The 15,288-nt window shown below is 32.4% G+C and overlaps 2 protein-coding genes and 1 long non-coding RNA gene across 3 annotated transcripts in view; 2 read left to right on the top strand and 1 right to left on the bottom strand.

The window, feature by feature from the left end:
- The window catches only part of LOC125813770 (ubiquitin-60S ribosomal protein L40), a 275,584-nt gene that overhangs the window by 49,458 nt on the left and 210,838 nt on the right, over positions 1-15,288 (bottom strand). The window lies entirely within an intron of this gene.
- Positions 1-15,288, top strand: part of LOC125813787 (uncharacterized) — a 193,651-nt gene that overhangs the window by 123,064 nt on the left and 55,299 nt on the right. The gene's annotated exons all lie outside the window — the stretch shown is intronic.
- Positions 7,903-14,137, top strand: LOC125813746 (uncharacterized). Its single transcript, XM_049493212.1, has 5 exons — positions 7,903-8,174; positions 9,893-10,190; positions 12,532-12,690; positions 12,865-13,160; positions 13,777-14,137. Exons 1-5 carry the CDS (start codon positions 7,971-7,973, stop codon positions 13,954-13,956), a joined length of 1,137 nt encoding a protein of 378 aa, XP_049349169.1. The 5' UTR covers positions 7,903-7,970; the 3' UTR covers positions 13,957-14,137.

Raw genomic sequence — 15,288 nt, 5'->3', positions numbered from 1 at the left:
TTTTTCTTATTTAGCTTAAAAATAGAACTTTCCTCTTAAGTTTATTAAAGAGAAGAAAATTTATGAGAAATCAAAATAAAATAAACATAAGAATTAGTCAAATAAATTCATAAATAAAAATTATATTTATATAGTATAATTTTTTAATAGAAAAATATGTATAATTATCATAAAAATAAGGAGTAGTAAATATTATTATACATGGTATTAAAAAAAATGTAAATATACATAAATGTAAAAAATGATATATAAAAAGGATTTAAAGGGACATATTTGTCATTTACCTATTCTATCTCGGGATAAGTTATCCCGGGATTACTATACCACCCATGGGGAGGGATAACTTATCCCGGTACTAATTATTAATCCCGGGATAAGTTATCCCGGACTTGCCAACCAAACAACATAATTTTTTTTTTATCCCATCACTATTTCCTTATCCCATCACTATTATTTCTAATCCCTCACACCAAACGAGCCCTAAATATCTATCGAGAATAATAATCTCAATATAACTTTACATTTTCTAAAAAAATAGTTAAGAAATAATCAAAAAGTAATAACGGAAAGTAACCTTTTATTTATTTATGTTGTTAATTTTTTCTTAAAAAGTGTGTTAAACCTCAATAATTTACTATGGATGAGAAAGAGTAGTACTGTACTACCAGCCATGCAACAACAAATTAATATTAATGAAGATTATGAACAAGTTAATAAATGATTGAAAAAATTAGTGTGGTGATTTTTATGAAATAAACAATCAATTTTAACTGATCAATCAAATGTGTTATCACATGGCGTGAGGAAGAAGATTTTATTTTCAACTTGACATAAATGCATGAATAATCAAATACTAAAAAGAGGAATACAAATTACAAAGTCAAGGCTCTAAATACTAAAAAAGAGGAATACTCCCTCTATCCCTATTTACTTGTTCAATTTTTACTAGGCACACACCTATTAAGAAAATAATAATTAACATAATAAATCTATTGTTTTACTCCTATTAATTGATAGAATTTCAAAATAATAAAAAAAAAGAATACTCCCTCTATCCCTATTTACTTGTTCATTTTTTACTAGGCACATATGTATTTTTTTTTAAAAATTAACATAATAAATTTATCGTTTTACTTCTATTAATTGATAGAATTTCAAAAGAGACATTGTTAATTATATTCATCCACATAAAGATAATGTAACTTTGAACTTTCATCTTTCATTAGAAAAGTAAGAACAAGAAAAATCTCATCTCTAATTAATTATTACTAAAATTAATACAATATGTTAAACATAAAACAGTAAATGAATTGAAGAAACAAGATTAGTGGGAATAGTAGTACCTTAGCTTGGATTCAAAAAGCTTCTTCCAAGTATTTTATAAGAACTTGTCTTCTCAATTTGAGTGAAAAGGATATCGAAGGAACAAATTTTCTTCTTTTATTTTTGTTATGTAAGTGAGATAATATTACTTCACATGAAAGAGAAGATAGATTGCAATAATTAAGGCAAACCATTAATATTGTTGATATAATATGTCATCATTATGTAAATAGTAGAGTGTACATAGCAAGTAGGAACAAACAGTTAGTACATTATAGTGAAGAAATGTGTCATAATGTGAACATGCATGGAGGAAGAGGTGGAAAAGTTGAATGAGTCTAACTTCACCAATTAATGACAAAATTTGGATTTTCTCACATCTTCACTGCTTGGGTGATGACTAGTGTTAGCTTACTCCATCCTATTCTAATTACTCGTTCAATTTTTCCTTTTTACTTGTTCATTTTTATAAATAAATTTTTTTTACTATGTCAATCATTATTTTTTTAATAAATATGACAATTCAAAAGTAAACAAATAATTGGGGACAAAGAGTATTTTACTATAGTCAATGGAAAGGGAATCTATCCAAGCTTTTGTAGCAGGGTAATCAATGTATTAGAAACTGTAAAACTATTCAGATTTTTAAAAAAAATAATTACTGCAGTACTTCTCTTTTTAGTCTAATAATTAAATTACCTTAGGTTTAGAATTATTTGAATTTTAAATTATGCACATCTTATTCAATTATAGAGAGCAAATTAATTAAGCAAAATTTTCAAAAGAGCAACAAAAAATAATAAGGTTCAAATCAAAAAGCCAATATTTGAACGGAAGACGGACAGTGTAAAATTTTTAATATAAAAGTGCAGCCTTAAGGCGCATGTCAGGTTGCGCCTTACGATTAGAGAAAAAAAGTGCAAGTTGCTAGTACACTAGAAGGCGGTTGTTCATCTTAAATGAATTATAGGAAGTTAGTGTTGCATCTATTATCTTTTGTGCATCTTTTTTTTTTTTGTTTTGTTTTTTTACTTTGATGTTTATGTTTTGTATTTAATTTAGATTAATATTTAAAATGTGTCTTATTTTAAGTTATTTTTAACCTTGTCAAACACTTACTAACTTATTTTATATGTATTGAATTGTGAAGATGCTACTAAATATCGCCAAAAATTGTGTTGGGATTTTTTCTATACATTTATCATAATTAGAGATTTTGAGCTCGAAGACATTTTTAATAGAGAGTTCTTTAGGTTTATAGTGTGATTTATTAGTACAAATTATACTTATTTTTTAGTTAAAGGCTATCAATACCATTTATTTTCAAACCAAGATCTCTAAAATGAAAATTCAAATTAATCTAAATTGAATACAAATACAAAACATAAACATCAAGTAAAAAAACAAAAAGAAAAAAGATGCACAAAAGAGAATAGATGCAACACTAACTTTCTGTAATTCATTTAAGATGAACCATTGCCTTCTTGTGTACAAGCAACTTATGAATTTATTTTTTAATTGTAAGGCGCAGCCTGACATGCGCCTTACAAGGTGTACGGTGTAAGCCTCATATCAGGCTACACCTTTCAATTAAAATTTTCACTGTCATATTGGTTTGAACTTTACTTTTTATTGTTCTTTTGAAAATTTCGCTTAATTTTTTTGTCCTTTTGACTCCGGACTCCTGAAAATTAAATAAATATTATTACAACAATATTTTATATATTCAAAACTAATACTTCAGTTGTAATGGCTACTGTCCTAGAAACTATTTAAACAGAATGAAACATTTCCCTAAAATTAAACAAAACTTCTCTATTATTAGCAAATTTATTAATATTAGTAAGTTATTAATGAAAAAAATAAGATAACAAAACTAAAATAATTTAAACTAAAAGAGAAGGTAAAAGAGAGAAGGAGAGAGTAAGGGAGAGCAAGAAAATACAGAATTAGCTTTGTTGGTTTTTGTGATTGTTTTCATCGGTAGGAGAAATGCCTATTTAAAAGTGAAGGTGCTTCTCTATTGGAAAAAACATATTGAAACTTTCAAAGCCAATAAAGGTACAATCTATTAACTAGGGGTGGGCATAAATAGTCGAAAATTAAAAAATCGAACAGAATCAAATTAATTTGGTTTTTCGGTTTTGGTTCTTTGGTTTTTGGTAATATACTTTTTATTTCAAAAAAATAAAAGTTTGGTTCTTCGATGCACCGAAGTTTTGAGATCCTTACACCGAACACCGAATCAAACTTCCAAAAAAATAACACCGAACCAAAAACCAAAGAACCAAAACCGAAAAAACCAAATATATATATATATATGGGCATTCTCTTAACTAAAAATTAAAAATTCAACTAACAATTAAATCATTCATGAACAAATCAATGTAACAACAAATGTACAATTCAATAGTTAACTTCAAATATTAATTTCCAAGAGAAACTCAAACATATTTCTACCAATGTACATTATGTAAAGGTACTTATTTTTCTCGAAAAATAGTTGGAGGCACAATGTTCTTGATAAAGACAAATATAATCTTTTAGTTAGCACAATAAGTGTTCCATGGTGATACGCATCATTCCTTAACATAGTTTTAAATTTCTAAGTATCTTATACTTTATCCTTATTTTATTTTTTCATTCACACCGAAAAATCGATTTAAAAACACCGAATTAAACCGAACCGAAGTAGAAAAAATTGATCCGAACCAAATTAGTTTAGTTTAATATACGGTGCACACTTTTCTAAAACCGAAAACCGAATGCCCACCCCTAAGTTAGTCTCTATTTGGAAAACCAAATCCATAACTTTATAACTCAATAAAGTGCAAAAGTTATTTAAAGAAAGAGAAAACACATAAAAAAAAAATCTTGCACTAGTCCGCTAAATTTACTTTAGCATTTTAACTTTATAAATAATTATGTACCCTCTAATCTCATTTCAAGTAAATTAAAATCCACCCGAAAAGTTGATGTGGCAAATAAAAAATAATAATCGAGTGAAAACGTAAAAAATAAAATAAAATTAAAAAATAGCTCTTTTTTCTTTCCAACCAATAAGGTTTCATCTTCCTCACACTCCACCACTTTTATCCACCAACAACCCCACCCTTCCTCTTCTTTCTCACACCCCACCACTTTTACCCACCAACAACCCTACCCTTTCTTCTTCCTCACATCCCATCACTGCCGCCGCCCTCAGCCACAACTTGCACCACTCCCTTATTCGATGAACCCTCCACCTTCTTTCTTCTTATTCGAAATCCTCTGCCCCCACTTTATTTTCGTTCTTCGAACTTCCCACCCACATCCATCTTTCTCCTATTTCGAACCCCGCCACCACCCACACTTGCCTCACCCTTATATTTTTATAATCTTGGATTAATTCTCAATTTTTTACCTTTCTAAAATTGTATAAATAAATAAAAAATAAAAAAAGAATTAAAAAACTCAAAATTTAAATAATTTTTAACGTGGAATGCTCAGAAAGCACTCCTTGAAAAAGGGTTCTGACCAATATTCTCCCTTATCCTTATCTAAGATAAAAATGCAATCTCTATTTTCCATTATCACGATCCTATTCCTCATGGAGGATTCAAGGGCACCAGCCAAGGCTTCGACAGGACCTGCATCTCGAATGAATCTTTCGATGCCAATAAGGTCGAGCGTGATGGGCCGGAACCCTTATGGGAAGGGATTATTTCCCCACTAAATGCACCAAAAATCAAAGTAGAGAATGTCGCCATTCCAAATAAAAAAGAAAAAAGTCAGGGTAGGATTCACCCCGGTCCATTAGATCTCGAACAACTGAAAGGCCAAATGATCTTCTCTTTTTCTAACTAAGAAGGCAACAAATCCTTATTGCCTGCAAATAGGCTTTCTTCTCATTCCCTCCCTATTTTTCTTATATAGTCTGTATTTCTAGTAGTCAATATGCCAATGCCTATTTATTCTCTTGCCCTTGCTTCTCTTGTGCCGGGTGTGTGATCGATTGGAAAGCTCATTCCCCTTTTCGCCTGGAAGAGGGTCAGTCTCAAAGCAAATGAAAGCGGTTGACTTGATGCTCTCCGGAAAGAGCCAAAATAGCCGCGGATGCAGAGTTAGCACTATCCTGCTTCCATCCCCTATCTCACCTTCTTTTTCTATGTCTGGCGCTAACGTGGCAATGATGTGACGTTGATGTGACAATTAAATGAAGCGTGTGTAATACACTTGTCATTGTGAGACTTGTATTGTAGTATTAGGATTGAAAAAAATCACTTCAAAGATGTTAAGGGGTATTTAAACGTCAGTATAGTTTAAGTGTTAAAGTAAGTTGTGCTGCCAAATTTAATGTTAAATAAAAATATTGCATTCACTTGCTTTATAACGCGTGTGGTCACGCATTTGTCCAACTCAATCATTTTAATGCCCCATAAGTTCAGTCAATGGTCAGAGAGGTTTAGAAAATAGAGTTTCATCGAGTTTAAGGGTCCATTTGGTAAAGTCATAAGTACAAGGGTCCAACTTACAAACAGAGTCAAGTACAAGGGTCTCTCAGGTCATTCCGCCAACTTCTTCTTTATTCTATGCATTGTTCATTTTACTTTTGTTGTATCACACATATATGTAAAACCTCTTTATATTATATATAATTTATTTTTTTACCTAGATATTTATAACTTTTTCTTTAAGTTCATTAACATTATAAATAGAATACTATTTTTTTATGAATTTGTCAAAAAATTTAATATTATTTTTATGATCATTATTTTATATAATATGCATTAAGCGTATGTATCCGTATATTTTATCTTTCTCCACTTTCTTACTCCATGTGTTTCATATTACTTGGTCCTTCTTGTTATGACAACTCTTGGAAAAATTTAATTAAAGGTGCATTTAACTAAACAAATATTTTTAATAATGTTTTGAAACTTTAAATTTGACTAATACTGTTTTATGCAATTATTTGACATTAAAGATAGAAATACAAAAAATATCAAGAATTTCTTTTGATTTCATAAATTAGATAAGTAAATTAAAACAACTATATATTTTTAGAATGAGGGTCAAGTAATATAACGGGGACATTCTCTATTGTTTATATAAATAAACAAGTTTTGATTGGTATTAGTGGAATATTACATAAATTATAATTTAAAACATAAATAAATAAAATCTTTTAAAATTTTACCTTGATTAAATTAATTATTTTGTATTTCCTACAACGAAATATGTTGTATAGTTATTATTCTCTGCTATTTTCACTTGTATAAATAAATACTAAAGTTTTGATTAATATCCATAAAAGTAATTTTCTCATTATGCTATTTTACTTCACTATAGAACATAATTAACTTGTATACTTAATTAATATTTCTCACTTTTTTACGTCCAAAAGATAATATTTATGTTTTATAAGAAAAATTATTACATGAATTTAGAAATTATGAAAATACCACAATTTTTTTTACAGAAGTTAAAACAAAGGTTGATAATAAAAGTGTATAATAGACATTTTAAAAATTTATTTAGGATAGAGGGAGAGTTTGGTTATTTGGTTATTATTCAAAGATGAGGGAAAATTTTGATTTTAAAAGCAAAGTTGGGGTGATAATCATTTTCACCCAACTTATTTTTGATTAAAAAAACTAAAATCATTAACCAAAATTGCTTCAAAAAGTAACTTCGTAGATAAATATTAGGTCCGTACAAAACATGAAGTTCTCGCCACCAGTGTTAATATAAAAATAACTTCGTTAATATTTTTTTTTCTTAGTGTCTCTTATTCAAAATTACCTTACCATTTTAGTAATTAAATAGGAACAAAATGAATCACATTTTGATATATTTGACATACTTTTAATTTAAAAACTATCATATTCACATTTTAGTACTTTAGTTATGACTAAATTAATAAAGGTGAAACAAAAATATAATATCAATTAATTATAATTAAGTGATAAACCTCGCTTAATTTTTGGTACATCCACCATTAACCGGTAAATATGCCCTAGGCCTCAACATTATGTACAAATATGAAGAAATATAACTGCCCAAAATAATGAAAAATACCAAATGCATCGACTTGGATCATAGCACAAACCATAATTCGAGTTTTTGTTTATCTTGATTAAATATCACCATGATGACATATACTTTTTAATTTTTTTACATTACATAACAACTGAATAGAATTTACTATGAGCAGTAATGAAAAAATAAATAAAACGAAAAAATTACTCTAATCTTTATATTTTATGAATTTCAGCCAAAAATATTAAGTAATACTATATAATAAGGAAAATTATGTGAATAAATAAATATATATTAGTTAATTAACTAATGTAGCTATAATTTAAATTAATTACCAATCACATCATAGCAAGAGTAATATATAAAAGTGGATAACTATTTTTAATAATATCATGTGACTGAGAATGGAACAAGTTAAAATGTTAATTTGCGAATTCCCAACATATAAATTGAGAGTTGAATTATGAAGTGATAAGATAATAAAGCAGTTATTATGTGAGTCAAATTCTTTGTTAAGAAAATTCATATGAGAAATAAACCCTAAAAAATTGAAACACTTAGATGGATGCCAGACGTTGCTTGTTTGAAACGCCATTGTATTTCTGTGAATCAAAGTGAGAAGAAAGATGAAGAAGAGACGTTCATCGGAGACGAAGTTGTTGAAAGAACTGTTGCTCTATGCGGCCAGCGCCGCTTTGAGCAGCCTTGTTTTGTTTGTGGGGCTCCGACAACTTGACCCGAATCGACAGGCTTCCAAAAAGGCTCTTGAGCACAAGAAGGAACTTGCTAAGCGCCTTGGTAGACCTATCATTCAAACCAATTCCTATGAGGTTACTCTCCAATCTCCTCTCTGTATTTCCCCTTTTTCAGTTTTCCAAATTTTTGTCATATAGTTACGGTCGCTTAGTTTTGATCATCCATTCTTAACCAGATATGGGTTGAGTCCACTTGGGTAGGGTGCAAATCCGTATTTAGTTGGGCCAATACTTTTTTTTTTTGCTTTAGATTTCCATTACTGATCACTATGGTCTATTGTGTAGTACTGTTTAGAATGGAACAAGCATGCTACTTAGCTGAAATTGTAAATTCCTGGGGTAAGCTTGCACGCTCAGCTTTTTAAAAAAAATATTTGGTTTTATATTTTAGAGCTTGGTAAATTTGGTTTTTTTTTTGGGCTTTGTTTAGCTAATTCTTTTTAATAAGAAGATAGTGTATGTTTTTGGGTCTTGGGTGGGGGAAGGGAATTGGCTTGTCATGGATGTGTCGTTATGAGATGGAAGGAGCAATGCTATGACACAGCAGTAGATATTACCCATATTTGAGGGCATCGGCTGATCCATGACAAGAGATACTTCAGAAGTTGTTCTAGCATGGCAGAACAGAGAGGGGAATATGTCGCCATAAGGAGAGATGGAAGATTGTCTCTGCCTTCATTTGGTGGACAATATGGAAGGAAAGGAATCAGAGATGCTTTGAAAACAAGAGCATCCCTTTCCGGAGTTTGAAGATGAACTGCTTAGTGACCTTTTATTTTGGTGTATCCATGTTCTCCCCAAAGAGGTGGAGGATATTACCCATATTTTAGACAGTTTAGGAGGGGTGTAGGTGATTTGGTTGTTCTCTCTATACTACTGCTGTAATTACTACTGAAATACACTACTAGTGTATTTCTTGTTTATAAATTTGTTAACTTTTTCAATAGGATAAATAAAGTGTTAATAGAAAAGTTTGAGTCTCTATGGTAAAATATGCTACTATTAATTAGTATGAAGTTGAGTTGACCATCCTTTATTCAGTGAACAATCTGTTGGTCGAGCAATAATCATGGCATTGTGCTTGTCAAACAGACAGACTGTGTTTAGTATGGAGGACAGTGTATCCAATCATTTAAGTATTTGGCTGACTTGGATCCAAAGTAAACGTCTTACTTCAAAATGGGAAGACTTTCCTCATTGATGGGAGGAAGTTCCTTTTCTTTATAATTATCTTAACTCTTTACTTTTTTTCACTTGCTTCTTTTCAAAAAAATCACTTGTTTCAACCAACAATTAGACACTGTTTCAGATTTTACTAAAACACTATCCGTTTCTCATTTCCTCAATCTTGTAGGATTACCATATCTATATATTCAACCAAACATGGAAAAATGATAGACATTAATTTCCAAAACCTTCCATGGAGAACATTTCCGTTGATACCATATGCACTGGAACCCAAAGTTCCTAAAACTTGCACTGCTTATTTCATCCTCCATGTCACTCAGTCTGATTTACATGATGATCGTATATTTCATTTTAATTTAATATTCCTTGATGAGCTAGGATCAAATTTGTGTGCTGGTTGATTGTGATCACTTCCCTACTGGTCTACGAGAGCTTTTTCCCCTTGAAATAATTTGGTTCACAAGGATGCTATGATAACTAATTATAACTACATGCTTTATTAATTTGGTATGCTATATTTCCTTATTGGTATGCTTGGTAATGTGCAGTCAAAAGCAATCATTTTCATATTGAATTATTTAAGCCCCCTTATGCCTTGTCAACAGGATGTTATAGCCTGTGATGTAATCAACCCTGATCATATAGATGTGGAATTTGATTCCATTGGTGGATTGGAATCTATTAAACAAGCTCTATTTGAATTGGTAATTCTTCCCTTGAGGAGGCCTGAACTCTTTCATGGGAAGCTTCTGGGTCCTCAAAAAGGAGTTTTGCTCTATGGACCCCCTGGAACTGGAAAGACAATGCTTGCCAAAGCAATTGCTAAGGAATCAAGTGCTGTTTTTATTAACGTGAGAACATCGAATTTGATGAGCAAATGGTTTGGTGATGCCCAAAAACTCGGTGAGTTAGATCTTGTCCTTACTCTTTCAAGATTCTTTCTCTGCATTATCTTTCCTTGTTTTGATCATTCAAATTTGCTTGGCCCTTGTTTTACCTGTGAATATTGTCTCAATTGTAATTCAGGCTCGACAAGCATTATTCCACTGTGAATAAGATATCCAAGAGACCCTAGTGTTTTGCAACTTTATTAGTATATTATTTTTTGAGGGGATTAAAATTCATCAGAGGAGGAGTTGCTTAGTTTTGGGCAGTCCATAACAGTTGTGTAGTTATCATTCTTTATGGAGTTATCTCGTTCAAACAAAGTCTTTTAGGGAATAAACAAAAACTTGATTTCAAGTCTCTTCTGCTAAGTTTTGATTGCATTCTTTCCATATTTCTGTGCACAATAGGAAGACCAAGTCATGAAATGCACTTTTAGATACATCTCTCTTTCGATTGAAGTTTTTTCTTTTGTCTATCGTTTGATGTTCTTCTCCTTCTGATTTATTCTTATTGAGTAGGGTAAAGAGTAGAGCGCGCACCGTTTTTTCCTGGGTGTTCTTTGCATAAAATCTCAAATGGAGCTGTCATTGCCCATTGGTAGTTTTTGAAATCAAAATTTCGAAGTGAACATATTCTACTAGGATTTGCAACTGCATTGGTTTGAGCTGATTCGGCAGTTTAGAAGTAGTTCTTTCAATATTGTAACCTTTGATCCACAGAGTAACCTGTTCAGTTGCTAACGAATTTCAAACAAGTTTCTTGCATAACAATCCAAGAATCAGCATGGGAAGTCCAAACTTGCGCAACATGAGGATATAAAACACAAGTATAATGATTATTGCAATAAGAGACAATTTTTAAGTGCATGCTTCATTTCTGACTTATAGGAATAGGGTAAAGAATCATAGATTATCAAAACAAAAATAATAGAAGTGAAGAGGGAGAAAGGGTTGGAACATCAAAAAAGCAATTATCAGGTTTCTTGTCCTACACTTCTTATAGGAATATTTGTGTAGACATTGTAGGTATTGTCCCATTCATCTTTGGGTTGGAAGAACTCTACTAACAATGGTTGCAAGAAGCTGATGGTAGATTTCTATCTACCACTATGAAGTGATAACTGCAAACCACATCTGATCTACAAATTCTTTTTTCTTATTTTGGGTTAGTTAAATCTTGGGACTCCACAGTCCTCGGGCATTGGTCTAGTGATAAGAGAAAAATGCTGATGTGTGGGTCAGGTGCAAGTCACAAGTTTGAGCCTTACTGCAGATAAAAGCCTAATATTTAAGTGAAGAAGAATAGACTGATGGGCCCATTATCCACTGTGTCACCGTGAGCCAATACCCTGGGGGGTTTCTTTGTTATTATAAAATAATCTTGAGGCTCCACCTTAGTTGGAAAGAGGGAGAGGTGAGACAGCATGATGTTAGAGGGGGAGATGAAAATGAAACTCGGAGAGGAGAGTGTGGATTGCATAACACGGAGTAGTGTTTGCCGGTGACATCAACATTGAGACATTTTGGAAAAGAGGGAAGGATGAAGGGAAAATATTGCAAGGAGAGGCTAGTGGCAAGTGAGAGCACTTGATAAGTAACGAAGATTGTTGTAGGTTGTCAGTTGGTGCAAAATGTAGTTAAAGATGCTCTATTTTGTATCGGAATGGAATGGAATTAAATAGAGCAGAAGGATACAAAGAATGCACATAACTGACTACAACTAATTTGGATGGATGTTGATTGACTAGTTTTGTCAAAGGCTTGTTTAAAGCATGCTTCAGCCCTGAAGTGACGCTCAAAACGTATTGAGCGCTTTGCCTCGCTTAAGGGTGCTTTTGTATTGTCATCAAGGTTCTAAGACATATTTTGCCTTGACAATGAGCCTTTTCTGAATAGGCGACACTAATATGAATATAGGTGGACTTCCATACCATAGGCAGTCCCTTTAAACTGAAGCCAAGGAGCAAAAGTATAAGGTGTTTTTGTCTGACATGAGGTTTGATTCCGGTTTGAATATTGGTGGCAGGTGTTCATTGTCTTAATAACAAAAGTAAGTTTGGTGTTTCTTGGGAGAAACTTTAGTTATGCTATAGAAATAAATGCATAAAAATTTCACCAAGAAATCTTACAAATACCCCCACCCCTACCCCCCAAAAGAAAAAAACAAGATGAGGTTGTTTAAAGCTCTGAAGGAGAAACAATCTTATTGTAGTCTTAGTTGTTCTTAGAATTCTACGTGTGATTGCCTGTGTTACAGATTTGTATTAAATGACTCAAAAAAGTGGTTCATTTAGGGTTAGTTATTCAACTTGATGTTAAGACTTCTTCATTGATTTCTCCGTCTATATTTTATACAGTTGCTGCAGTGTTTAGTTTGGCGCATAAACTTCAGCCAGCAATTATATTCATTGACGAAGTGGATAGCTTTTTGGGTCAGCGCAAGTCTACTGACAATGAGGCGTCAACAAACATGAAGACTGAATTCATGGCTTTATGGGATGGTTTTACCACAGATCGTAGGTGCACCCCTTAATGAGATGATTCTTTATTTAGTAGCTCTCATCACCATCATGCATATTGCAACATTTCCCCAAGAAATTATGCAATTTGAGATGGTTGTCTTTTATCTAGTTAATGATTTAGCCAAGGAAGTTCTGGTGACTTTATTTACTGTGGTTATGTTTATGTAGAAAATGCACGGGTTATGGTTCTTGCTGCTACTAATCGGCCATCTGAGCTTGATGAAGCAATTCTTCGACGTCTTCCTCAAGCCTTTGAGATTGGAATGCCTGACCACAGAGAAAGAACTGAGATTTTGAAGGTGATCCTGAGGGGTGAGAAGGTAGAAGGTAACATCGACTATGACGGCATTGCTAGTCTCTGTGATGGATACACTGGTTCTGATCTTCTAGAGCTATGTAAAAAAGCTGCCTACTTCCCCATCCGGGAATTGCTTAATGATGAGAAGAGTGGAAAGCTAACAGCGGTTAGTATTGTATTCTTTTTCTCAAATTTCTATTTTGAAGTTGTACTCTCCTTCAGAAAAAGTTGCTAAATGATGGTTACTGACACAAATGTAGTTTTAGGGACTTTGCCTTATCTGATGAATGCACGTATAAAAAAAGGATAGGGAAAAATTAAGATTGAAGTACAGCTTTTTGGGCTACAAGGAACAGCTAGTCCACTTGAACTGTTTCGACCTCCTCCTAAAAACATGTCTGTACACTGCAGATAGTGTTGTCTTTCTTTCTAGAAAGGGAACTTCTCAGATGTCTCCTCTGATACTGAACAATGAAATCTCCTTTATACATGCTACCCTTTTGAATTTTCTGGATATCAAACAGATTTAGGAGTCAAATTTAACTATGTAACAGGCACCACAAGAAAATTAAATATAGAAACAGAAGGACTAGTCAAGGATCTTTTCGTTTCTTTTTGTTTTCTCTCTAAACAAACTCTGCAACTGCCATACAGTTATTGCTTAAAAGAGCTATAAGCTCTTAAGCTATCGAATTACAGTAACAAGGTTGCTTAAAGAGAGGGGCATTGGCAATTTGTCTTGGTTAGGCTGGGTCTAAGTATCCTTATTTCTCTTAAAGCAGGAGCCGAGGCCACTGTTGGAATTGGATTTGGAAAAGGCTTTAGCTACGTCGAAAAAGACAAAGGTTGCTGCAAGTGAATACAGCAGGTTAAGTTCAAGGCATGCAGATTCAGATTCTGCAATTAACAAGATTTCTAAGCTTGTGGTTTCCCATATTCTGAATCTCCAGTCAGATAACTAGGATTCTTAATTAGCTATATGATTTCCTATAATTTATCAGTCTGTTTAAAGTTTGATTTATTCATTTTTGGTGGCTATTGTGGATGTTGCAGAATTCCTTTAGACCACTTAGTTCAGCTATTAACTTGTAAGAGCATTGCATGATTTTCACGGCATAGTGGTAAAAAATGGCATATTTTTTTCCATCCTGGGTGGTAGTATTGGGTTGGTGTTGAGAACTTGCATGCATATATGTGAAATTACAATATTTGTTCTTTATAGAAAGGAGAATATATATATATATATATATCTCATCTCCAGTTGATCAGAACTTTGCTGTAATTTGAAATAGTATTCGACTTCAATTGGGACACTTGTGTAGGTTATTGAATCCTTTGACATAAGGCCCATAACTGCTGATTGCCTAGGCCCCCTAGTGTATCCTAAAGTTAATCAAATCTCAGCAATTAAAACAAGAACAATCATTGCTGAATTCTATAGGGATGATGGGCAGTGACTACTCTTTTTATCACTTGCACGTTTTTCTTTATATCAATTATTTTGTTCACCACACTTGTTATCTTGTACCAATATCATCAAAATTTGGACGGATAAAATTAAGTTACTTAAAATATATTTTATTTTTGTCTTAATTGAAATGTGAATTCCAACTTTTCTTTGTATGATTTTTCTCCACTTCATTGATACCAAAAGCTTAGCCTTCATTCGAGTCTACATGTTCTTTTATGGTGTGTTCGGTATGGAGAAAAAGATTTTTCAGGAAAAAAAAAGAAGTTGCTTAACAATTAGGAAAATGACTCCCTTAATTGAAGTAGGAAAAACATGTTTACATTGATTGTGTCTTCCCCATCCTCTTAAGGCACCTCATCTTCACCTCCACCCATTGTAGCCCCCATCTCCACCACCAAACGCCCCCCTGAAATTAGTTGGTATTTTTTGTAGTGCTAATCAATGTTTGATTCAAAATGTCAAAAAGAAATGTCAGCATGGGAAGAATGAACTTGCTGTTTTACCCTTCTGCTTTGTCATGTCCTTTTGCCTCTTTAAGTTTTGGCCTTTTGGGATTACTTTGGTTGCTGTGAGTCTGTGGCACTCATTGCTGTGTTCATGTACAAATGCAAAGCAACAGTTATAAGACTCTGGACAAAAAGCTTTAATAGCACTACACACCAAACCAATTGATCCGAATCTTATTTAGTACTTGCAATGATGTATGCAAATATTAACTAAACAATTTTCGTTTTCTTGCTTTACCAGGAAAATACTTTATGGTAAAAACAGTAGCATAGCCACATAAAACTCAAGGTGGTCAAATCGAAAAAATTAAAATTAT

This window comes from Solanum verrucosum, unplaced genomic scaffold (genome assembly GCF_900185275.1).
Source record: "Solanum verrucosum unplaced genomic scaffold, falcon-dt-bn FXZP01000205.1, whole genome shotgun sequence".
In the NCBI taxonomy this organism is placed as follows: Eukaryota; Viridiplantae; Streptophyta; class Magnoliopsida; order Solanales; family Solanaceae; genus Solanum; species Solanum verrucosum.
The sequence above is the reverse complement of the archived record's forward strand: the minus strand, read 5'-3'. Positions and strand labels throughout refer to the sequence as shown.